Source organism: Psammomys obesus, unplaced genomic scaffold (assembly GCF_907164565.1).
Source record: "Psammomys obesus unplaced genomic scaffold, mPsaObe1.curated_primary_1811, whole genome shotgun sequence".
Classification (NCBI taxonomy): domain Eukaryota; kingdom Metazoa; phylum Chordata; class Mammalia; order Rodentia; family Muridae; genus Psammomys; species Psammomys obesus.
In genome coordinates this window covers 8,602,525-8,628,396 of record NW_026591918.1, presented here as the reverse complement: position 1 = coordinate 8,628,396, position 25,872 = coordinate 8,602,525, and the positions used below count along the sequence as shown (strand labels likewise).

The following is a 25,872-nucleotide window of genomic DNA, read 5'->3' as shown; positions in this document are numbered from 1 at the left end:
AGAGAGAGAAAGAAACTAGAATTCTCCAAAATTAATAAAACAATGTTAAAATAGATTACTGTGAAGGTGAAAAGACAAGAGAATGGAAGAAAGTATTTTAAAATCAACTGTTAAGAATATGATATCCACAATAAATAAATAACCATTAAAATAACAATGAAAAGCTAAGCAAGCTAATTTAAAACCGGGCAGAGGATCAAAATGGACATCTTAGCAAAGAGGACACTATCATACACAAATATCCATTATGTACATGAAAAGATACTCAACATCCATAACTATATAAAAGAAAAGAAAAGCAAAACTGTAACACACTATGATACTCTCAGATGGCCGAAATAAAAACAAAACTGAAAAGCAGGTATTTGGTGAGAATGTAGACAAACTGCAGTATTTATAGACTGCTGGTGGGAATATAAAGGTACGGTTACGCTGGAAGATTCTGCCATTTTAGGTTAATGTTAGTTTTAGGTTAATGTTAACACATATTCATAATAGCTAAAAATGGAAACAACTAACATGTCTAATGACTGATTCAAAAACAAACACATGGTGCCATCTTTAAAATACACAATTAATGGAAACTGAAAAAAATAAAAGGAAAAAAGACTAGGTACAAACAAATCTAAAAAAAAATATGTTAAACAACAACAACAAAAAATACTCACAATAGAATCCACATTATATGATGCCTTTTATATGAAATTTCCAGAGCAGAGAAATATATAGAGACAGAAAAGTAGATGGAGGGTGTCTAGGACTTGGAAAGTTGTGGGGCAATGAAACATGACTGATAATTGACTTGTATAATGGCTATACAACTCTGTAAATACTAAACCACTAAGTTCTGTATTTCAAATGGATGGAATTTATGATTATAATAAACACTGGCTCCAAGTTACTATTATCATCAATGGAAATAGCAACAACAAAACACTTACCTTAAATACTTGAGAACCAGGTTCATTATATGTTTTGGCATTTTTTGCTAGAAGATCTATATCTTTGGCCATTGCGTGAATACTTTTGTAGCTGCCATTCTATAGTAAATAACAACAACAACAACAAAATAACAATAAAATAACAGTAAGAGTTAGTCAATATAACCTTTAAAGAAAAAAAAAAAAACTAAGCATTTTAGGTTGTCATTTATAATCCAAAATATCACTGGGAAGTACACTGGTGAGCAACACCTAGAGTTACTTTCTCTTTTATAGACTGTTACTAGTACCTAGTTACAAATACATTTGGTGATACGTAACAAAACAAAATCTGTATTACTTTAATAAAAACAAATTACAAATTTTAAAAAAAAGTAAGGTAAGTTTTATTTAGCAAAACAGTTTACTATGTGCCAAACAGTTCCTCTATTTACCAGATCACTGAGGTAAAGAACAAAGTCATTTCTACCATATGCCTGAGCTATTACACCCTAAAGTTCATTCAGCACAAAATAACGCAAGAATACTCATACAGTTGTTTCAATTTTACCAAAGAAAGGGACATACACACATGTGAAAGGTACATATGACTCATGGCTGGTACACAGAAATAAGAAGGTAGGCTGTAAAGAGTGGAGAAATAACATTAAGTGCAGTAAAGGATAAGAAGGAGTAAAACTCTAGAGCAGAGACTCCATAGACAGGGAAAAGGCAGAAGTGAGACAACCAGGCACAGGACAATAGCTGGTGGGCAGGCCAACATCTGAACATCCATCTTATTTGGAAGGACTCTCAGATGTAGTAGGTGGGGCTTTGAGAGTGAACACTGGCAGATGATTGCTTTGGCAACAGCTTTGTAGCAAGGCAAAGGAAAATAATTATGGGAAAGCTAATTCACAATTTAGATTTTGAGTGACTAAAGTCAAAGATGGCAGGATTCATCACTACTTCTGGAAAGGAGGAATCTAGGAGCAGGCCAGAAAGCAACCAGGGCCCCTGGTAACAAACAACAGAAAGGGCAGCATTACCAAAGAGAGGGTTGTACACAATCTCAACTGTTTCATCACAATTTTGAGTTCTGCCTATTTTCCAGAGAGAGTTTTCCTTGGGAATGAAAGGGAACAAAAACACACCAGGTAAAGGGCACACAGACAACTACCTATTATAATTCAAATATTCTAACTAGCTTTCATTCTAAGATATCCTAACACTACTTAAAGGTGGGTAAAGATAACAAAGCTTTTATTGCTAATGTGCCTTTTATAATCAGAAATGTCTACAAACACTCCCACTTATTTAGCTATTTTCATATTATTCACTCACTCATTTATTGGCAAGAGATTGAATTGAACCTAGAACCTTAAATTTAAGACATACTCTTGTCTTAAAATACAATAAAACACTAAAAAGAAAAGAAATCTCTACTACTTTACCTCTAAAAACTCCTAAGTACACAAGCCAATCTGCTCTAAAGCACATGATTACAAATGTTCACCTTCATACCTGTATCCTCTGAGCAATGGTCTTGAGATCTATAGGCTCCTTAATGATTGCATAATAGTCTGGATATTGCTGGAAGACAAAGGCAAATATTTCAATAAGCTAAAGTACCCAGTTACTGAGAAGGTAAGTCTGTTCTTCAACAAATTGAGAAACTATATGATATCCACAGCTAAAGCGTATTGTTATATTAGAAGCAAAAAGAATGTAATTTTCTTTCTTTTTCAGGGATAGTTTATTGCGTTTTTCTATTAAAAATTTTAAAGAGTTTTTTATGTGCATGAGTGTTTGCCTGTATGTATATCTGCATCACACACATGCAATGTCTGAGGAGGCCAGAAGAGGGCACTGGATCCACTGGAACTGGAGTTATAGATAGTTGTGAGTCACCACTTGGATACTGGGATTCGAACCCAGGTTCTCCAGCATGCAGCGCTTTTCACTGCTGAGCCCTCTCTCTAGCCTCATCATTTATTTCTGCATCTACACCTCTTTTCCCTGAATTTCCAAAGGACAGGGATCCATGTTGTACTAAGCCTTACAACTGGAATCTGTCTCATCACAAGCTATTATTATTATTATATCTGGAAACTCTACTTTATTTGGGGTTCCTAAAGCCTCTACCTCCCTTCCAACCTCCAATCCTGTGTACGAGAGAAAGAAGGCTAGAAGGAAAAGGGGGTGTAGATCTGTTTAGACTTTGTTTTGGCTAGTTAGGATCATCGGGTTCTTTGGAAAAAAACACATCTCATTTGTCAGGATATCTAGCAGTCTAACAACAGCAAACAGCAGGATGAACAAACAGCCTTCTTCCTCCTTCCATCTGTCTCCTAGAAACCCTCATTCTCTCTCTCTGGGCTTTTGTATTTATACTCTTCCAGAGTCCTCAGAATGCTATTAACTCCAGCCGGCAAAGGCCACACCCCTCTCCCAGCTGCATGAGGCAATTATCAGCTGTGGACATACTAGGGCAGTCTCATATCCCACACTTGGGATTAAAACAAAAACCTACATACATAACATAACTGAGTTTTTAAAGAAACCAAAACTTTCACTACAGCGACTGGCATGCAGCTTTTCCTGTAAGTCACTGACAAAATTATTTAAGGGTATGTCTGGCCAGAAAGATGGTTCAGTGGTTAAAACCACCAACTGCTCTTGAAAACCTACATGGTAGCTGATATGTGACTGCAACTCCAGTTCTAGGGGATCTGGCACCCACCCTCTTAAGAGGACAAACCTACACATACACAAAATAACTTAAAAATAAAACCTTTAAAAATTTAAAGGTTTTTAAAAATTTAAAAATAATTATTGTGGGGGAAAAAAGAAAAGTCTTAACACATATGACAACATAGCTTAATCCTTAAGCCATTATGGTAAATGAAGTTGGAAGTCATTAAGTCATAAGCAGTCTCAGAAGGACAAATGCTGCATGGCTACTCCTCTTCTATTTTTGGTGGTGGTACTAGGGATTAGATGTAGAACTTTGAACACACTAAGCAAACAGTCTACCACTAAGCTGTATTCTCAATCTGGTTTCTCTTATAGAGGTACTCAAGAGTTATGAAAAGCCAAGAGACTGATGTAGAATAGTGTTTCCAGGGACAAGAAAAGGGGGAATAGTGGACTTGATACTTGATGGTATCAATTTTAAAGATTAAAAAAAATCCTAGAAGGTGAATGATCAGACAGTGACAGTAATGAGAACATATTTAAATGTCACAGAATTGTACATTTTAAAACGTGGAAAATAAAGGTCAAGAAAATCTGCAATTCCAGTATTGAGAAGCAGAAGTAGGAGGATGTGCTGTGACCAGCCTAGTGCAGTGAGACCTTGCCTCAAAATACCAAAATAAACAAACAAACAAATAAATCTAACATGGTCAATTACACATATGGGACATATATGTACCACAGTAACAAAACCAAAAGCAGCCTATGAGTTTGTGACCAACTCAGGAAAACTTCCCTGCCCCAATATGAACACACACATACAATTAATAATCTTTTAAAAAAGCCAGCCTTTAGGAGCTGGACAGTTGATTCGGCAATTAAAAATACGTGGTACTATTACAAAGCTCCCAGGTCCTTTCCTATCTCTAACTAACTAAAGTTAGGGGACCTAACTTTCTCTAACTTCCACGGGTACCAGGTACACACATGGCACACACACATACATACATACATACATACAAACACTTATACCCATATTAAGAAAAAAAAGCCATCTTCTGGTCAAACAAAATAAAAGACTACGTCCTTTGTGCTTTCTGCTGAGGCCAGGAAGAATATAACTTAGATACTTCCAGTACTGTCTTTTAATCTTACTAATAACTAATAAAATTCTTAAAGTACTTAAAATTAAATATTTTAATTCATTTGTCTCTTACCACTTTGGAAGGCAGTTTCTGAAAAAGTTCACTGATGAGCCGTCCTGAAGGATTGGTGGCTACAACTATGGCTTCAAGAAGCTGCTCTAGGATCTCCTTCAGGTAACTTGGAGAAGACTAGCATGCAAGAAAGCAAAGGAAGAGAAACAAGTCGATAATTAAGTTCCAAATATTAGTTTTTGAGATTACAAAGCTAATTCAAAAGAGTAACTACAAGTTGCAATATTTATCCTAAGTTCAAGTTTCAAGAGTACCTTGCTTGTAACTGAGGAGGAATATATGAAATTATTGAAGCTCCTTGTAATATTTCCATGATTAAGTCCCTAAAAACTAAATAGAGATTAAGTATATTCATATACAACATTTCTGTTCTTCAGATTGAGCAAATTGCATTTAGTTGCACGTAGTTAAGTCACTGTTCCAATACAAGAAATTATGTACCCAAACAGTACTTAACCAGAGAAGTTCCAAGTTTGAAGCAAATTTCTACAGTGAGCAATAGGATTGTCTTTAGTCAAAATTTATAGTAAATAGTACTTCAAATTCAACCCACCTTTGTGGAAAAAAGAAAAATGGTTATTTAGGACTTAAATTATATGCCCTGGCATTTTCACACTTATTTTTAATGTAATCTCAAGTTTTAAGGTCCAAACTTCTTTCCAGACCCAGCCCACTCTTCAAAAAAAATTTTGCAGATGGCTTAAGAATCAGGGTACATACAGCTGGGCCTGGTGGGATTACACCTGTAATCCCAGCACTCCAGAAGGCAGAGGCAGGTAGGTCACTGTGAGTTCAAGGCCAGCCTGGTCCTACAAAATGAGTCCAGGACAGTTAAAGCTATGCAAAGACACCCTGTCTCAAAAAATAAAACAAAAAACAAAGAAACAAAAAAGAAGAATCAGGGTGCATGAATACATTTATTTATATAATCTATTCCAGCAAATGATATAATGCTTAAAAAAAAAAATCACTCTTGATTAAAAGTGAAAGTTTCAAGACCAGAGAAATTGGTCAGTTGGTAGATTGTCTGCCTAAAATGCATGAAGCCCTAAGTTTGATCCCGAGGACAGCATAAATTGGACTTGAAGATTTGGTGGTAGAGGAAAGGGGTACAGTGGAAGTGGAGCAAAATATAGTAACTGAGGACTGAAGATAATCAAAGTATACTACGTAAACATATCAAATGTCAGAATGAAACCCATTATTTTGTATAATTAATGCTAATAAAATGAGAAAATTTTTATTTAAAAAAGAAGTCAGGCTAAACAAGAATATAATTTAACTCATATGATGCCTCTTAGAGGTTTTTACAACCCACCTCATACATAATAGGAAGTACAATAAAAGCAAATAATCTACATAATTAAAATTTTGTAGCAAAGCAAAATAAAATATAACAATTTTATCTTAAATAAAAACTGGAAGCTTGAAAATGCCTTCTCCTTTCACGAAAACCTTACAGCTACAAAAGAAGCTCAAAAGACAAATATGAATGTGTAAGATTTCTCCATTTCTCATCAATTATGCAGATGAAAAAATGAATAAAGATAGGCAAGTCCTTTGTCAGGAAGAGTTTCAACAGGAAAGGCTGAGAAATGAAAGAAGATAGTGGGGAGTCAAAATAAAACAAACCAAAATACATGATTTACATATACAAGAGGAACAGAAATAAAAAATGTTAAAGGCCAAGTCCTAAATGTTATTTTCTGGCAAGAGCTATAGAAAGGCTAGAGGCTCGGCAAGAAACGTTTTGCTACTTACTACTCCTTTACTTGCCTCCTTGTGTAGCAGGCACACAACTGACATACACGTAGGTAAAATGCCCACACACATCTTTTTCTTGTCTTTTCTTTTTTACATTTATTTCTAGTCGGCTGGAGAGATAGTTCAGCAGTTAAGAACATTGGCTGCTCTTCCAGAGGACCCACATTCAATTCCTAGCACCCTCAAGGCAGCTCACAAATTTCTGTAGCTCCATTTCCAGGAATCTAATACCCTCACGCAAACATACATGCAGGTAAAACACCAATACATGCAAAATAACACTAAATAAATCATTAAGCAAATAAATTTACTTTAAAGCACAGGCAAGAACAATTGCAAAAATCCCAGAGTTCAGAAAACATTTGGTACGTTATAAGATCACGCAGTAAAAACCTAGTCTATTCTATTAAAGTATTGCTGACAGTTGCTTACAGAAAGTTTTTATCCTGGCAGTATTATAATTCCTTTAAAGATATTAATAAAGTGCCTAGCGAGGATAATAATTTTTCTTCAATTTTACCTTTTTCTCCCTTTCTTTCTTTTCCAGATACTGGTCAAAAGACTGAGCATGCTTTCCTGGACATTTTTGGCTTTCTCACTCTTCTCTGAAGCCCCCTCACCTCATGACATGCAGCTGCTTGTCAACCTCCACTGCAAAATGAATGGCTTTCTTTCATCTCTACCTCCCACTTCCCAGTAGCTGTCAAGATTTGCTTGTCTGTCCTGTTGTTTTTCCTCTCTAGTTCTAAATGTCCTCTACCTTAAGAAAACAAAGTATTCCCAACTAAGGTCCTTCAACTGGCTCTCCCAAATTTTAATCACAACATTGCCTACCCTTATATAGTATTAGTCTAGAATATTAGACTGAACTAGCCCTTGATAATATCATGATTTTTAAAAAATGAGCAGAAAATATGCATTAATATAAAAAGGACTCATGAAAACACCCCTGAGTAGCACTGTCCAGGATGTTTAAGATCACAGGAAACTACAGTGAGGTTCCCCAGCTTGATGTTCACCTACCCTCTCAACTACTAATACAACAGCTCCCCACAACAGCCCAGAAAAATCAAAGTACAGTTTTCTCTCCTTCCCAAGCAGACCATGTGGCTACATGCTCATACTTACGCCCTCAGTCACTGTTCCTTGACTGTCTTGTCCGTCTTCATCATCATCTTCATCATCTGCTTCTCCTTTTTGAACAAACTCATTTCTTGTTCGAAGGTACAAATCCCAGAGTTTACAAGCAGCTTTATATTCAGGGGAATCTGGCTATATATTAGCAAAAAAAAGAAAAAGAAATATTATTGTTATTGGCAAGTCAATTCCTATTTTTAAATCATCCTGTTCAACAGAGATTAGCATTTTAAAAGGTTAATTTGGAAATGCAATTATTATAATTATTTCCAATTTTTTATGATTAGGAGATACACAGGACTTAATATATTTCCTAAAAAAAAAAAAAAATGTACATTTTAAAGACATTCTGAAATAAATTTACAGAAACACTTGAGGCAGAAGACAAATCACTTGCTAACTTAAAAGTTAATTATTAATAATATAAGAAAGTAGATATAAAAGCCTGTTATAAAAGATAGAAATAATTACTGAAATTACTTCTATTTTACAACAGACTAACAGCAAATTTCAAAAAACTGAATGATTAAACCACCTAAATAACAATACCTAAATACACCAAAACCAGTAACAGAAAGGTTTCAAAGAAATGACGATGGGAGGATGGGAGGATGGGAGGAGAGTAATGAAACAGCTGTGGCAGGGTGAATGAAAATGGCCCCACAGGCCCCACAGGCTCATAGGGAGTGACACTATTGGGAGGTGTGGCCTAGTACCTAGAACTTTCAGCTAGCCACCTTTCTAGCACCATGTCTCCTACACGCTGCCATGCTTCTCACCATAAAAATAATGTACTAAACTTCTCAACTGTAAGCCAGCCCCAGTTAAATGTTTTCCTTTATAAGGAACATTTGCTGTGGTCATGGTGTCTCTTCACAGCAATAGAAACCCTAACTAAGACAATAGTCAATTTAAGTTCTAGAAGAAGAGAGATGAGGTATAAGAAATGTATGAAAACACTAGGCTAAAAACTTACCCTGAGAAAAATATCAATGCAAGGTTTAAAAAGCAAAGCTCCCAAGTAAAAAGATAGAAAAAGGCAGATGTGCCATAATAAAACCAAAAAGAAAACCAGATAGCCTCTAAAGAAACTGCAATTGTAATAACAGATGACTTTACAGCTAACTTTTTGTTCTTGGGTCCTAAGGATTTACCATAAGGCTTTGCACATGTTAAGCAAGGGCTCTAGCCCTCAGCCACTTGTAACCCTAGCTCTCTTGAGGTAAGTTCTTAAAGCAATGAAGAAAAAATAGTAAAAAGTTGGATACAATGGCATGAACCTGTGATCCCAGTATTTATAAAGCTGAGGCAGAAGGACTGCCATGAGTATAAAGCCAGCGCAGGTGACATAACGAATACCAGGAAAGTCAGGGCTAACTAGAGACACAGTCTCAAAACAACAAAGTTGTAAATCTGTGAGTAGAAAGAAAAAAATTACATAAACTGAGAGGTAGTGGCACAGGCCTTTGATCCCAGCACTCAAGGGGCAGTCGAATCTCTGGGTTCGAGGCAGGCCCAGTTTACAGAGTGAGTTCCAGAACAGCAAAGCCTACACTTCAGAGAAACCCTGTCTTGAAAAACAAAACAAAAAACCAACAAACAAAATTATGTAAAGTAATATTTACAGAACTCAAGTTCTACCACAAAAGTACTACGCAGCATGATGAAGGAGAGGTACTCAGGGCAGAATTACTACATGGTCTTCGCACTGTTTGTAAGTAGTAGTTCTATGCTAACTAGCTTCTCAGTTTGACAAATTAGCTACTGATCTTAAGATTTCTTTTTTCTTTTTTTGATCTTACCATCTCTGAAGGCTGGGGATATACCTGTGGTACAACATTTGCTTGGCATATGTAAAACCATGAGGTTCAATCCCAGCACATCTCTCTCTCTTTCTTTAGGACAGGGATTCTCAGTGTAGTCCTGGGTGTCCTAAAACTCAGATTCACCTGCTTCTGTCTCCTGAGTACTGGGAATAAAGGTGTGTACTACCACCAACTGGCTTTTTTTTTTTTTTTTTTTCCAAAGAAATCCATGATTAAGACTTTACAAATACTAAATTTTAGAGGGAATATGCAAAAACGAAAACTAAAAGGAAATAGATTTTAAAAGTCAACAAAACATTAAAAAGCAAGAAAATTAAAAGTAGAAATTTGATAGCAGGAATAAATTCAAACATAACATTAATTACTGAAACTGGGTAAAGTATGATGATACACACCTACAGTCTTAGTACCATTCTGAGCTACATAGCACAACTAACTTAAAAATCCAAGAGTTAAAATACTCTAGTTAAAAGACAGGTTATGGGGCCTACAGAGATGGCTCAGTGGTTTAAAGCATCTACTGCTCTCACAAGTGACCTGAGTTTGTTTCCCAACACACACATCATATATCAACATGGCAGCTCCCAACTGTCTATAATTTCAGTTCCAGAAATTAATTTTTATCAATTAATTTTAATTAAATTTAATCAAATTAATTTTCTGTCCTCCATGGGCAACAATGGCACAGACCTACATGCAGGCAAACACATACATATAAAACACATACACTTCAAAAAATTAAAAAAACTGAAGTGTATTCTACCATGTTCTACCTCTATAAAGCTTTGAAGAGAAAATGCAATAGTATTTTTACAACATTTAAGCAAAAGGAATTACTAAACCAAGACATAAAAGTATAAATTTAAAAAAATCATTTGTTTGTTTGTTTGTTTTGTTGTTAAGACAAGGTCTTACTCTGTGGCTGACCTGGAACTCTATGTACACTGGGCTGACCTGAGCACATGCCTCCACCTCCTGAGCACTGACATTAAATGTGTATGCCACCATGCCTTGCAAGACTGATATATTTTATTACAAGAAAATACATGTTCAAGTAGACTACAGGAATTGGAGACTGGGGTGTTGTTCAACAGAAGAGTATCTGTTTTGGTAGAATTCAATCACCAGCATTTAAAACAAAAAGTTTAAAACACATTTTAAAAATATTTTGAGGGGCTGGGGATTTAGCTCAGTGGTACAGTGCTTGTCTAGCATGTGTGAGGCCCTGGGTTCAGTCCTCAGCTCTAGGAAGGAAAAAAAAAATTTTTTTTTCTTTTAAAGTTCAAATATCTAAGGAGATATTTGAAACATGTAATTTAAAAAGGTTTAGTATTCAAAATATTTTTTTATTTTCATAATATAAATATGCCATATACTCACTCATAAGTGGATTTATAATATAGGATAAACACCTATAATATAGGATAACACCTGTACACCTAAAGAGGCTAAGAAAGAAGGAGAACCCTGGGTAAGATGCTCAATCCTCATTCAGAAAGGCAAGCAGGACAGATATCAGAAGAGGGGAAATCAGGGAAGAGGGGAAAAACAGGGAACAAGACAAGAGCCTACCACAGAGGGCCTATGAAAGACTACCCAGCACGGTATCAAAGCAGATGCTGAGACTCACAGACAAACTTTGGGCAGAGTGCAGGGAATCTTATGAAAGAAGGGAGAGATAGAAAGACCTGGAGGGGACAGGAGCTCCACAAGGAGAGCAACAGAACCAAAAAATCTGGGCACAGGGGTCTTTTCTGAGACTGATATTCCAACCAAGGACCACGCATGGCGATAACCTAGAACCCCTGCACAGATGTAGCCCATGGCAGCTTAGTCTCCAAGTAAGTTCCTAGTAATGGGAACAGGGACTGTCTCTGACATGAACTCAGTGGCTAGTTCTTTGATCATCTCCCCGAGGCAGGGGGCAGCCTTACCAGGTCAAGAAGGAAGACAATGCAGCCAGTCCTGATGAGACCTGATAGGCTAGGGTCAGATGGAAGGGGAGGAGGACCTCCCCTATCAGTGGGACTTGGGGAGGGGCATGGGAGAAGAGGGAGGGAGGATGGGATTAGAAAACAAGGGAGAGGGCTACAGTTGGGATACAAAATGAATAAATTGTAATAAATAAAAAAATAAATACAAGGAAAAAATATATAATATACCAAAACAATAAGAGAAAAATGGGCAAAATATCTGAGCAGTTATGAAAGAAACAAAGCAAAAATGCTGGAAAAAAAATCAGATGTATGTTGTCTCTGTCTTAATAAAAGAAATGAAAGCCAATGTTTGTAATGCAGGTTTCAGACCAACCAGCCCTGGTTACATATTGAGACCCTGACTCAACAACAGAACCAAACAAAAAAATACTCACAACCAACTACACAAGCAAAGTAGTAGTTTACAAAATAAAAGAAAAACTATTAATTATAAAATTACAAAAATAAGAAAGAAACTACTATTTATCTCAATGACTGCTAAATATTAAAAAGCTACCTGGGGAGCTGGAAAGATAGCTCAGCAGTTAAGAGCACTGACTGCTCTTACAAAGGACCAGGGTTCGCTTCTTAGCACTAATACAACAGCTCACGACCATCTATAACTTGTTTTAGAAGGCCTGATGTTCTCTTCTGGTCTCTACTTAATGCATACGGGCAAAAAACTTGTAGAGAAGTACACGTACACATACACACACAGTACATATATATACACACACATATACATAGTTATATGTAACTATATATTTATACATATACACTATATATATATATATTTTTTAAACAATTACTAGGTACGGTGCATGTACCTATAATCCTATTACTTTGAAGATGGAGGCAAGAGGATCAGAAGCTCAAGGTCAGCCTATACCTTGGCACAACCTCATCTAATGGGAACTGAGAAAGTCATTAAGCCAGCACAGCTGCTTGACAAGGCTCCAGCAAGGCTGAGTTGGGTGATGCAATCGCTGTGGTGCAGTCTCCCACACTTTTGGCCTTGATCTCTACATGTCGTGTGCTTCGGGGCCTTTTATTATTTGTACAACTTGGGATATTGGATTAATGGAATTTTCTTATGATTTATTTATGCCTTCTCCTAGACTACTGCTTCGAAGCTTCCCCACGAATGTCCTGATCATACTAACCCTCCTGCTTTTAGGGAGATATCCTTATCTGGCCTACTTGAAGGTCTTCATTACGCCCTGCAGGTTGTGACTCAAATAATATGCTAGAGACCTCCTTATGAGGTTCTGACTCTAAGATACTCTTGGCACATCTGCTCCTGCACTTGCTCAGGAACAAGATAATCAGAACAAAGTAAACTTAAAAATGCAAACAATATTCAGTGGGCTAGAGAAGTTGGCAGCAGATCAAATTAAAAGCCTCTTTCCTGCTGGGCATGATGGTGCATGACTGTAATCCCCGAGTTCGAGGCCAGCCTGATCTACAAAGCCAAAGCAAGTACAGGAGAGCCAAGGCTACACAGAGAAACCCTGCCTCGAAAAAAAGAAAAAATAAATAAAAACAAAAAGGAAAGCCTCTTTCTTATACTGATGGACAAAGCATGGCATGGATAAATGATAAAAGAAGTATTAAGACCTCCCTTTCTTAGAAAAAATGAACTCATACAGGGCCAAGGAACAAAAAAATACCAAGATTAGATGTATAAATATATTCTATAAATATATAAAATATAAACATTGTATTACGGTAGAAATTGAAAAATAACTGCAGCAACTTTGGCCTAAAACTTTTTCTTGGGCCTAATAACAATTAGCACTCTGACTATTAAAAGCTGATAATACATATTTGAAACATGACAATCTACCCAGATGGCTTGGATGTTTTCTTTCTGTCTAGTGCCCTTGATACCACAAGAACTACGAGCCTGAAAACGAGCTCGAACTGTCATGTTTTGGCAAAATATGCCCTTGAAACTGCAATATTGTTCAAAGTTGGATTGTGGGATTGATGAGGGAAAATGACTATAAAAGATAGTTCTGTCCTGTCATGGTTTATCAATGATGAGTAAACTTATGACCAAGCAGAAGTTAAAACACGTGTCCAGGAACAAAGATTATATGATCTGTGTTTTGGAACAACATGAAATTATCCCTACTAAATTCTGTACATATAAAGAAGCACCCAGACTGCCAGTTGGTCAGGTTGTAAAATTCTTCCTAATCCTTGTGCCTCCTTCACCACTCATATCCACCCTTGTTCAGGCCCTGACCTCACCTAGGGCTGGACCCCAGCAATACCTATAGAGTATTCCCAAAATTAAAAAAAAAAAAAAAAAATTTAAAATATAAAATATTAAAAAGGAAATTATAAAAAGCAAAGTTACCAAGTTTGCTTTCTTACCTTATAATAGGCCTTCGCATTGTTAAAAAGCAGCTGGAAGTCAGCAGTCAGTAGATTAACATCATCATACTCTTCCATTTTAAGTTTCTGTTGGATTTTCATCAAGTCAATGGGCTGAGAAACCACTTCATAATAGTCTGGTTGATTTCTGTTATAATTTAAATATCTTTTAATGACATTAATCCAAAGCATACAGAAAAATTTTATTTCAAATCTATTTGTGTAATATCCACCACAAAGTAACAAATTTAAGTAGAAATTCCCCATGAGACTCTCCCTCATTACCACAGATAAAAGGAAATACCAAAGCAAGGTATAGATGTGTATTCTTTCCAAAATAAGTATTAATCATGCATAAAAAAACTAACTTAATGTCAATGATTAGCTCGATTAATTGTACTAGAACTAAAATTACACGAATGATATCTTCTGTAAAAACAACTTAAATTTCCTGGTTTCCAAAATGGTCAAAACAAATTCAAAGCTCTTTTCAAAAACTACATAATGAGCTGAGCACAGGCACGTGCTTTTAATTCCAGCATTTAGGAAGCAGAGGCAGGCGATCTCTATAAGGTTGAGGTAAGCCTGGTCTACAAAGTGAGTTCCAGGGCAGCTGAAGCTACATAATGAGACCCAGTCTTGAAAACAACAAAAACAAAAAAAATTACTGAATAGGTTATCTTTCCCCCCTTAGTGAGTACTGAGCCCTTTCTTGCCATGTGCTATTACTTATACTGTTGTATAATCAACTAATAAAGTTACAAAGGCAAAAGATGTTTACCAACTGTAAAAGATCTAAAGCCACATCTAAACATGACTGTGTAAGTATAACAATCACAAAGTTCAGGTAGTGGGGCTAGGGATCTAGCTCCATGTCGGGATGCTTGCCCAGAATGAGCATGGCCCTGGGGCAATGCTCAATACCACCAATGGGGAAAAGAGAAAAAACCACAACAGTCACAGCAGTTACACTTTGAAAAGGAGAAACAGAGAGGGACACATATGAATTTCAGAGGTAATTATGAGACTTTTTAAGTTCTCAAGACAAATTCTTGGGGTTCATGGATGCTTACTCTTTCTAGCTCTTTTCTAAACACATATCGTAAAACAAGCCAACCTAAAAATGACATGAATGTTTACTTTCTCAATTTCTCAACAGGGTTATTTGGTTCTCTTTTAGATATACAACAAAAGTTAATACAATCAAAGAATGTCATGGTTATGGTCCTTAATGGTTTAATCTCTTTTGAGAACTTGGCAAACACCTTATAGTCATTCTTCCAGAATGTATATTTGCTTTAAAAAATGTTTAACACTGTCATAAAAATTCTAAGAACATAAATCAGCAAAATGTTCAACAGGGAAGGGTGTGTACTTCTAAGCCTGATGATCTGAGTTCACCCTCCAGAACCTAAACTGTGTAAGAAGCAGCAACCTCTCCAAATTGTTCATTTCCAGACACGTGTACTTGAATGTGCACAAAATACACTAACTTATTTTCCAAAACAGCTGAGTAAGCTGTGACAAATATTTGAATACTGACTTCCTACAATCAGAGGAACACTATTTAAAACCAGGAAACAAACCTGGCTATGGAACCATGTTATCTGTTCTCCCTATTTATATTCTGCCAGCTATTACAATTTTTTTCATTGTGAAAAAAAAAAAGTCCCCTGCGCAAGGATGACACGCAAATTCGTGAAGCGTTCCATATTTTTAGAGTTAACAAATTGTAACTAAAAAGAAAAATAAAAATTAAAAGAAAAAAAAGTACAGAATTTTGCTTTAATTTTATTTTCTTAGTTCCCTTCATTCTAAATAATATTCAGCCCCTCCTTTATTTTCATATATTTTTAAAGATTACAGGCTAGTTACTCAATTAGAGTGTTTCTTCTGGTTTCTTGTTGAACATTTAACCTTGTTCTTTACAGGACAAAGTTTGGCAGAGATGATATGGCAGTATCTCACTCTATCTTACCAGATGGCACATGGTTTTATCTTGTTCTATTAATCTGATAAAGTAATTAACTTGATCATTATTTATTGATCATTTGATCATGGTGGTGTCTGCCAAGTTTCTCTACTGTTTCATTTGAACTTTATGGGGAGAAACATTCAGAAAGCCCATGCTTAATAATACTTTCAATTTATTCATTTACTATTTTCATATGAAATCCTGAGTTCCTACTTTATTAAATAGGTTAAAGGCTATTATAACAATTATTATTTTTATTATTATTTTTTTCAATACAGGGTTTCTCCATGTAGCCATGGCTATCCTGGACTTGCTTTGTAGAACATGCTGGCCTCAAACTCACAGAGATCTGCCTGCCTCTGCCTCCCCGAGTGCTGGGATTACAGGCATGTGCCACCATGCCGTTATTCTTATTTTTGAGACAGGGTCTCAACTTGTTAGCCATGGCTGTCCTGAATCTCACTACGTAGGTGAGGCTGGTCTTGAATTCACAGAGATCCACCTGCCCCTCAATGCCTCCGCACATGATGTATGTTATTATCAAACTGCTTCAATGTCCGGCCAGTGGGTATCTTTTATGGCAGCTAAAAGGATTTTTCTTTTCATTTTTCAGACAGGGTCTCACTATCTAATCCAAACTGACCTAGAACTTACTATGTAGCTCAGGCAGGCCTCACAATCATAACCCACTTGCCTCAGTCTCCTGAATGACAGGAATATAAGAACCATCACTGAGAGCATGTCGGCCAGCTGACAGTATCTATTTTCTATGTTCTTCTAACATGCTCTCATCACTTTCCATGTACTTGTTTATTTCCTCGTACCACACAATTCTCTAGTATCATCCCTGTCCCTGCTCTGAAAATTAGGCATTTCTTTAAGAAATTCACGTAAGTTTTAATGGTAAGTAGTATTGAAAAAAACAAGGTGTGAGTGCTATATGTGCTCATTTCTGTTGCTGATTTTATGCTGTCTCCATAGAAAGTCAGGGAATATAGGTATGCTTATAAATGAATATACTTGTAAATATCTCTGCACCTACGTATGCTGGAAATCATGAAAATCAATTCCTGCATCTTCTCCACATGCACCATGTAGCATAACAGAGCACACATTAACACCCACCCTCACACACAAGTAAGTAAATAACTTGATGAATAAGACTGAAATTAAGATAGAAAAAAAAAAAAAAGACTAAAATTGAATCCCAGATTTCAGCCATTCCCTATGAAAGAAAACTCAATTAGCACACACTTTAGCTTTAGATCATGTGTCAAATCCTCCCACCATAGAGGAGTGCTCCCAGCTCACCTCCGCTTTGGTGCCCTAATAAACAGCTCACAGAGGAGTCTGCCCTGCTCATCCTTATAGTCTCGGATGGTGTTATAAAGTTCATGGCACACAGCAATCTACAGAGAGGAAGAAAAGAAAAAAAATCATCAAAAAGTCAACAACATCCAATGAAAAACTAAGGATTATCAATAATTCTTTAATTAAAAACATCTCTATAAAAGGAAAATAGAGAAGAAAAAAGAAAACCCGAAATTACCCATTGGGATCTCAAGTCTGAAAAATGCTGAAAGGACAGTCTTTTAAAATAATGTTTGGGAGGCAGAAGCAGGAGGTAGCTACAATTGAAGGCCAACCTGGTCTACATAGTGAGCTGCAGACCAGCCAGGGCTATATAGTAAGACCCTGTTTCAAAACACCAAAACAAATATATAAATAAACAAACAGAAAATTCTCTTAAGTTTTTGTAACTTTTATTAGATCTGTGTCTCCCACCTTCATTTTCTGGTACTAAAATCACAGATATACACCACCATGTCTGACTCTGACTTTCTTTTAAACTGTATCAGCTCATTGGCTCATATAATTCTTCTGTTTAAAATATTTTAACTTAAAAATCTTAACTGTCTACAATTCAAAATCCAGGGGCTCTGATACCATCTCCTGGTCTCCAAGGATACTGCCCAAACACAGTGCCTTTATGTACACAAAGGCAAAAAAAAATGCATATGCATAAAATAATTTAAAAATTTTTTAAAGGAGCTAGCTGTGTGTGGTGGCACACACCTTTAATCCCAGCACTCAGGAGGCATAGGCAGGTGGATCTCTATGAGTTCAAGGCCAACCTGGTCTAAAAAGCCAGTTCCAGGAGAGCCAGTACTACACAGAGAAACCCTGTCTTGAAAAAACAAAAACCCAAACCCCCAAAAATGTCATCTAAGCTTAGCATAGGGACGCACGACTTTAGTTCTAGCACCTGAAAGTCTAAGGCAGGAAGATTGTGCACTCACGGCCAGCATGGACTACAGAGCAAGACCTTGTCTAAAAAACAAACACCATGAGGCAGGCATAGTAACGCACTCCTGTAAATCCCAGCACTAAGGGAGGCAGAGGTAGGCATATCTTTTTAAGTTCGAGGCTAGCCTGGAATACAAAGTGAATCCAGGACAACCAAGGCTATACAGAGAAACCCTGTCTTAAAAAAACAAAAAACAAACAAAAAGATGAACACTAGCTGGGCACAGTGGCGCATGTCTTTAATCCCAGCATTTGGGAGGCAGAGTCCAGTCTGGTCTACAAAATGAGTCTAGGACAGCCAGGACTGTTACACAGAGAAACCCTGTCTCGAAAAAACAAAAACAAAACAAACAAAAAAGCGCCAAGTATCATGAATAAATAAATAAATGTCACTGAAAGAAGCTTTTTACTATGTAGACAATACAATTTAAACTCCAAACATGGCCTACAAAAGTCTTATACACTTTAGCTGCATAGAGCTCCACAGTCTTCTCCTCTTGACCATTTCTCTGTATACATAATACATTTAACCCATCCATGAGCTAAACCTCTACAAGACTGAAATCTTATCACAAGTGAATCTTTTTACTATATGATGTGTATGAGTGTTTTGCTTCCACATAAGCAGAGTATATGCAAGCCTGGTGTTTGAAGATATCAGAATACGACACTAGAGTGGAGTTATACATAGTTATGAGCCATAATATGGGTACTGGGAATCAAACCTGGGTCCTCTGCACGAGCAACAAATGCTCTGAACTGCTAAGCCATCTATCCAGCTCATGTTTGGGAATTGTTTTTATTAATGTGTGTGTGCATACTGTGTGTGTGTGTGTATACCACGGCCAGCCTGTAGAGGCTAGAGGGAAACCTGAAGGAGTCAAGTCTTCTCTCTTTCCCATGTGGGTTCCAGGGGTCCAAGTCAAGTAAGGATTGGCAGCAAGCACGTTAACCTATGAACTAACTCACTAACTCTCCTTTCTCCAAATCACAAAGTTTTTATCTTGGAACTTCCTATTAGGTGCAGTCATTTGTTTATATTCCACACCAGAATCTAAGTTCCATGTGAAAATGGAGCTAGCCTCACATATAATCATATTTCAATCACCACAGGACAGGTACATACTTTTTTGTTGAATGAAAATGTAACACTGATATTTTCACTTCAAAATATCAAATTATACTATTACTGTTAAGACTTGTGGCTAAATATACTTTTCATAAGAGAAATAACCCTATCAAACCAGAGGGAAAAAGGCCATGTAGCTGTTCAACTGCTTCAAAGAAGGAAGAGTAGGCAAGCCACATGAAAACAGGCAGAAATCATGAAGCCTTAGCTACTCACAGGATCTACAGTTGGAAGATTGGACAGCCTTCTCCTTTTCCTGCTTGGGCCTGGTGTGGGCACAGAATGGTGCCCGTCATCAAAGTCTCCACTGACACTGCTGGAAGGAGAGGTGGCTCTTCTTCTCTTAGAACCCATGGAATCCAGCTTCTTCTACAAGAAATAATTAGTCATGTTCTTATATTTAATTTTCAATAATGTACACAAACTCTCGGCTGGGCAATACCACCAAACTTCTGGTTCATTTAAGATAGTTTGCTCCAGAGGAACTGAACTAGCTCTAAATTCTTTTGCTAATTTAAGCCCTTAACTTCAATTTTTACCCTTTTGCTTATCAGAATGCTACACTATCAAACACTAATAGGGCAAATTTGGCAGAAGTATACACATTTGTGTGTCAATAATTCTAAACAACTCAAAAGACTTCTTGTCCCAGATCTATCCTGGAATGTAGCTTCCCAGTTCACGTGTAATCATTTGTTACATTTATTTTTTAAGTTATAAGTCTTTTGCCTACATAAGTATCTTACACATATGCCTGAGGCTGAAAAGGGCAGAAGAGCGCATCAGATCCCTGCAATTGGAGGTACAAATGGTTGTGAGCTGCCTAGCAGGTGCTGGAAAATAAACCAAGTCCTCTGGAAAAGCAGCCATCTTTCCAGTCCTCCTTGTGTAGTGTGCTGGAAGCCCTGACCTCTAAGACCCTGAGGCAACCAGACAAGCATGAGTGGTAAAGGCTCTAAGGTCAGTACAATGGGTTAACAGCCTCATCTGCTTTCCTGAATGTCTTAAAATTAAAATCATTACCTCCCTGGTCCACAGTGTAGAAAAACAAAACTAAGAAGCCATATCTAAGGCAAAGGGGATGGCGCAATAAACTTGTCAGCACTGTAAAAGTAAAATTGACACCCTGAAAATGAATTCTCTACTTAAAGCAGACTCATAAAACAATACCTCTGTGAAATAATTTAACTTTTGCTCTATCTGGGGAGAAATAGTAACCTGTGCTTTCAACTTTTTATGAAGTCTTTCCTTTTAGTCAGAGATGTGTACTATACCTACAGATTTTGGATAATAGTTGTAAGTCTTACAAATGATCTACAAGAGCGTGCCATTTACATGGGCTCTTTGGTACTGTGTGGACATTTGTTGTTGTTGGTACATTTATGTCCATTTGTGGACATAAACATTTGTTGTTGGTTTTGTTTAGGCTGACTGACATTTTTGTTTGTTTGCTGGCTTTGGAATTTTTTTATTGTTATTTGTAGTGCTAGGGAATGAATGAAGGAGCTTACATATGATAGGACAGCACTCTAACACCAAGCCATATGTGTAATCCAAAGAAACACCGTGTGTGTGTGTGTGTGTGTGTGTGTGTGTGTATGTGGACTCACAGGCACGTGCTGGCCACAGGCTGATGTTGGGATGTCTTCCTTTAGCATTTTCCATGTATTTTTGACAAAGGTTGTTCATTAAACCTAGAGAATACTTAGTCGGTGAGTGCCTGAGACCTACCTGTCTCTGCCTGTCTAGCGAGGGGACAGGGAAGCTACAAACTCTACCACCCACACCTGGCTTTTAAGTGGGTGCTGGGGATTCAAACTCAGGTCCTCATGTTTGCACAAAAGTACTTTATCCACTGAGACATTAAGAGACCATTCTTTGATAGGCATGGTGACGCATGCCTTTAATTTCAGCACTTGAGAAGCAAGGCACAGGCAGGGGACCTCTGGAGGCTCAAGGCCAGCCTGGTCTACATATTGAGTTCTAGCCTAGCCAAGACTAGAACAGTCTTAAAAAATAAGGAAAAATGAAAAATAAACTATTTTAACATAACTTCACAACGTACACAGTTGGCTACAATGTAAGAAATGTAACACTGGAATAACTTACTACAGGTAAAGGGTATAGACCAAGTAAGTCCTACAATGCTTAGATAATTTAACAACAGTATCAAATAGTGCACTATAATTTCAAATGACTTTTTTAAAGCTAAAAGTAACAACGGACTCAGTTTCACTCAACATTTGATTTCAGGAATTCAGACACTAGCAGCTAAATAAACAGGAACAGCAGAGCATACTGGCTATCAGTATTACAGAGAGAAAAATTGGGAATCTCCAGAAAGAGAAAGCAAGAACAAGACAAAACAAAATCCGCTGGGCAATTATGGAATAAGAGCAGTGCGCTATCTCTTGCTTTGAACTAAAGTCCATACACTGTTTAAAACAGAACCTACAGTAATCATGTTCCTTCCTTTAGGTTTTGGTTTATTGCCAAGTATATTAGTTTGAAATGAACTAAAAGTGGTTAAAAGCCTCTACAAACTTGGGCCAAAAACAACCAGGTTCTGTTGTTGCTTACATTATAAAAGACTGCTAAGTGGCCACAGCTCCACAAGTCAATGAAATTCAGGACTACTCCTTGGAAACCCTGATAAACGCAGGAGAATGCTGAAGGGAAAAGGTAAAGAACGACAGAAATAGGAAAGGGTGAAGATGATCAGTAATTTACCAGCTTTACCAGAGCACAACCAGCGCCTCGAAAAGCCAATCTCCTCATTATGTCTGAAGGCCAACTGAAGCCAGTGAGAGAAGGTAGGGCTTTATAAGTGCTTACTCAGTTAGTTTATTCAGAACTGAAAGAGAAGAACAAGGCAGAGAAAAGGGAAGTAGGAGAATAAATGAGTACAAACAGTCAGAAAACATAACATTCCAATAGAATTGCTAAGCGAAGAGAAACAGGCGTATCAGTTGGTTGTCAGGTACACCTGACATTCCTTCCATTTAAAAACCAAAGGGTTCACGTTCTTAGAAATGTCTCACTGAGTTTCACCTTTACTCACATGAAATGACTGTCAATTCCAGGAATGAAGCATGCCTGCCCAAGTGCCCCCTAGTCAATAAGAGCAGAGTTCAATCACAGAGCTGGAATGGAGAGTGAACACATGTGGGAGCTCACATGTGACACCAAGTGTTGGCAAGCTGGAACAAACCAAGAATGGCTCATGAGAGCAAACTCTACAAAAGTCTTCCTCCCTCCACCCAAGAATCATCAAAAAACATTTTTTTCCCCAAAAGTTCTATCTGCAATGGAAAGACACAGCATTTAAGGGCTTTAAAAAGTCTTCAATTATTTTGGCAGTTGAAAATTACTGCCTTTTATAGTGCACTGGAAAGCAAATGACAAAAACTGTAAGTTATTAGTATTAACTTAGTAGTTTTAGATGATACAATAGCCAAAACCCTTTGATCATTAATACACTTTCAAAAGATTAAGAAAAAGATGCAAGGGAAAGATGATTTTTTAATTTTTCTTATTCAAGGTATAAGCTTTAACATGTAATGTGAACAAAGCAGTGGATTGACATCAGGGGTCCCCAACTTTATCTGTTTGGTGCTACCCAAATGACAACTTCTTAGCTCCACCTCTTCATCTTTAAGTGAAAGCAAGGGCTGGTAAACAGCTAAGTTGGGAGCGTTGTTGCCTAGCAGGTGGGAGGGCCTAGGTTTAATCACCAGCAGCACACGGAACTGGATATAGTGGTGCACACATGTAATAGCAGCACTAAGGAAGTGAAGACAGATGTATTAAAAGTTCAGTGTCACTCAAAAGAAAAAAACAAAATGAAAACAGTGAAGTGTACCTACCCTTTTGACAGTGAAGAAATGACATACATTAAATTACTTTGAAATTTCAAAGCAAAATTCTTAAGCTCCCTAGGCACAATAACTGGGTCCTCTTTATTTTTGAAGCCCATCCTATAAACTAGCACTGAATATAAAATAAATGTACTGAAAATGCATCTGAGATGTTTAAGACGAACTTGTGTCATTTAAACATGGTCTCTAATCATCACTTCATTATTTCTTTATTCATAAGCAGAAAACACATGATTCTGGGGTTTAATTTCAGATGTCCGAATGGCCTTATTTACAGTCAAAAGTCCAAGAGTCTTACAATGACTGTGGCCACTTCCAGTGGACAATAAATACTTCAGGAGTCTGGGGAGATAGCAAAGTCAAAGTGCCTGCCATGCAAGCATGGGGACCTTGAGTTCGGATCACCAGCACCCAGATCAAAAGCTAGGCATAGCTGCTGGGACCTATGACCCCAGAACTGAGGATAAAGGGGAGAAGGAAAGACAAGACGAGTGGGGCTTGCTGGCTGCCAGCCTTGCTCCAGGTCTAATAAAAGACCTTGTCTGAAAAGATAAGGTAGCCCTGGAGAGATGGCTTAAAGGTTAAGAGCACTGGCTACTCCTCTAGAGGACTTGGGTTAGATTCTAGCACCCAGATGGCAGCCATAACCATCTCCATAACCAACTCCAGTTCCAGAGGCCCCTCTTCTGGTTTCTTCAGGCACCAGGCATTTCCATGGTGCACAGCCATACATAGAGGCAAAACATCCTCCAAAATAAAAATGAATAGATCTTTAAAAAGGAAAAACAGATCTTAATATAAAAATAGAAATAAAAATTAAAAATCAAAGAAAAATAGAGGAAGACAATTCCAAGGATCTCTAACCTCTACATGTGTTTATGCATATAGACACAAAATAAGTTTCTTAAAAGAGTACTTAAAAAATGTGAAACTGTGCAAGTAACCAGTCCAGTCAAATATCTGACAACACACTAACTTTTAATATTCTGTGTTTTTTTTTAGTAAGATTTAGTATTGTAACACACACTTAAAACAAAAAATTTTGGTAAAAAAGGATGGCTCTAAGACCAAAAAAGAAAAACAAACAAGCAATTATAATCATACTCCCTACAGGAAACCACCCATATCACTGTCATTCAGTCTTTAATATTTATCCATGCCTCAGTTGTTGTCATTTATTGGTTTTTCTCTTTCTTTCTTTTCTCTTGCCAACTGGGTTTCATGTCACAAACTGGTCTTGAATTCAGGACTTGAATTTCTAAGCTTCTTGCCGGGATAACGTGCCACCATAACCAGTTTTATGCAGTGCTGAGGAATTGAACCTACTGCTTTATGGGTATGCCAGACAAGCACTCAACCAACTAAACTACATTCCAACCCAACTATCTTTTCTATAAACAAAGTAATTAAAAAAAAAAAAAATTCTGCAACTGTGTTTTAACTTAGAGAAGGCTGTCAGCATTTTTCATTGTCTTACTGATTGTCTATTACAAATATATAATTTACTTATCTTAAGGATTTGGGTAAAGCACTGTTATTTGAGCTATGTTTTACTCCCTACAGGAAAAGTCGTCCAGATTATTACATTCCCACTGGTGCGTCTGCACATACACATTTGTTCCTGTTTTCATCCCAAACATTTCTTCAAAGGATACTATCCTCACTCACTCCACCCTCCATTAGTTGCCCATGCTTGTAAATCCAGCATTCAGGAGACTGCGGCAGGAGAGCGTAAGTTTGGGGTAACAACAAAGTAAGACCAAATCAAAGATAAAAAGGGATACTTTACAGTCTTTCACACTGGATCTTAAAAACTACAAAAAAAAAAAAACAAAAAAACAAAAAAACTACGGAGTTCAACATGCTTCTGAATATTTGGGAAAAAAAATACTACTAAATGAAGGAAGAAAGACACTTATAACCACTTTTGTTTTACTAGCAAAAAATTCCACTATGTAACCGAAGCTAGACTGTAACGAGCAATCCTCCTGCCTCGACCACCCAAGGGCTGAAACAACAGGTGTATTCTCCTCCTGAAGTCATTTCTGAAAAGTTTGGGTTAAGACAGCTGATACCAACATATGCTTCTAAGGTTATTCCTAGAATTTCCACATCCATTCTATTGTATATTTGTCATTTGTTTTCCAGGAATTTTGAATTTTTGTCCCCTTTTTCAAATCAAATTTTCTTAAAATAACAAGACTCACTTCTTCAGAAAGTAAAAACTTTGAGACGGAAAACACTTAAAACCAGAAAATACGGTTAAAAAATAAAAACCCGATTCGTCGTGACGTTGCAGATGAGAAGCTTAAGTACCTAACCTGTAAATAAATATGTCTCACTGACAAAAGGCTTCGGTTTGGGCAATCACACGGAAAGAGAAAAAACAAAAACTCAGCCGAACGCACGAGAAACAAAAAAAGGAGGCCTGAGAGGCGGAGGAAAAAGAGGAGTCTGCCCGACCTGTCACTGGTTCTGGGGGCTAAGGAAACGTTGACAGCTTGGAAGGCGCCCCGCGACGGGCGGGAAAGAGCAGCGCGGGGAGTCTCCGGGCCCTGGTTGCCTTTGTCCGGGCCGGCAGGTGCGGCCGGGCTGCTCGGCCTGCTCCGAGGCCCGCCGCCGTGCCCCGCCCCGCGCCCAGCCCGACCGGCGCGTCCGCACTGC

The 25,872-nt window shown here is 37.4% G+C and overlaps 1 protein-coding gene across 12 annotated transcripts in view; it reads right to left on the bottom strand.

Moving 5' to 3' along the window:
• Positions 1–25,872, bottom strand: part of Pbrm1 (polybromo 1) — a 91,989-nt gene that overhangs the window by 65,709 nt on the left and 408 nt on the right. For 9 of the 12 annotated variants that reach the window (XM_055612260.1, XM_055612252.1, XM_055612258.1 and 6 more), the window contains exons 1-8: positions 22,061–22,167; positions 19,547–19,699; positions 17,206–17,303; positions 13,920–14,067; positions 7,727–7,870; positions 4,835–4,951; positions 2,445–2,513; positions 942–1,040 (exon numbers count right to left, since the gene is read on the bottom strand). In XM_055612260.1, the coding sequence (XP_055468235.1) occupies positions 942–1,040; positions 2,445–2,513; positions 4,835–4,951; positions 7,727–7,870; positions 13,920–14,067; positions 17,206–17,303; positions 19,547–19,699; positions 22,061–22,108 (876 nt within the window). In that variant the 5' untranslated portion in view covers positions 22,109–22,167. Of the gene's footprint in view, positions 1–941; positions 1,041–2,444; positions 2,514–4,834; positions 4,952–7,726; positions 7,871–13,919; positions 14,068–17,205; positions 17,304–19,546; positions 19,700–22,060; positions 22,168–22,391; positions 22,531–25,671; positions 25,803–25,872 lie in introns of those variants that run through there. The other 3 variants (XM_055612254.1, XM_055612255.1, XM_055612253.1) reach the window with 3 other exon arrangements.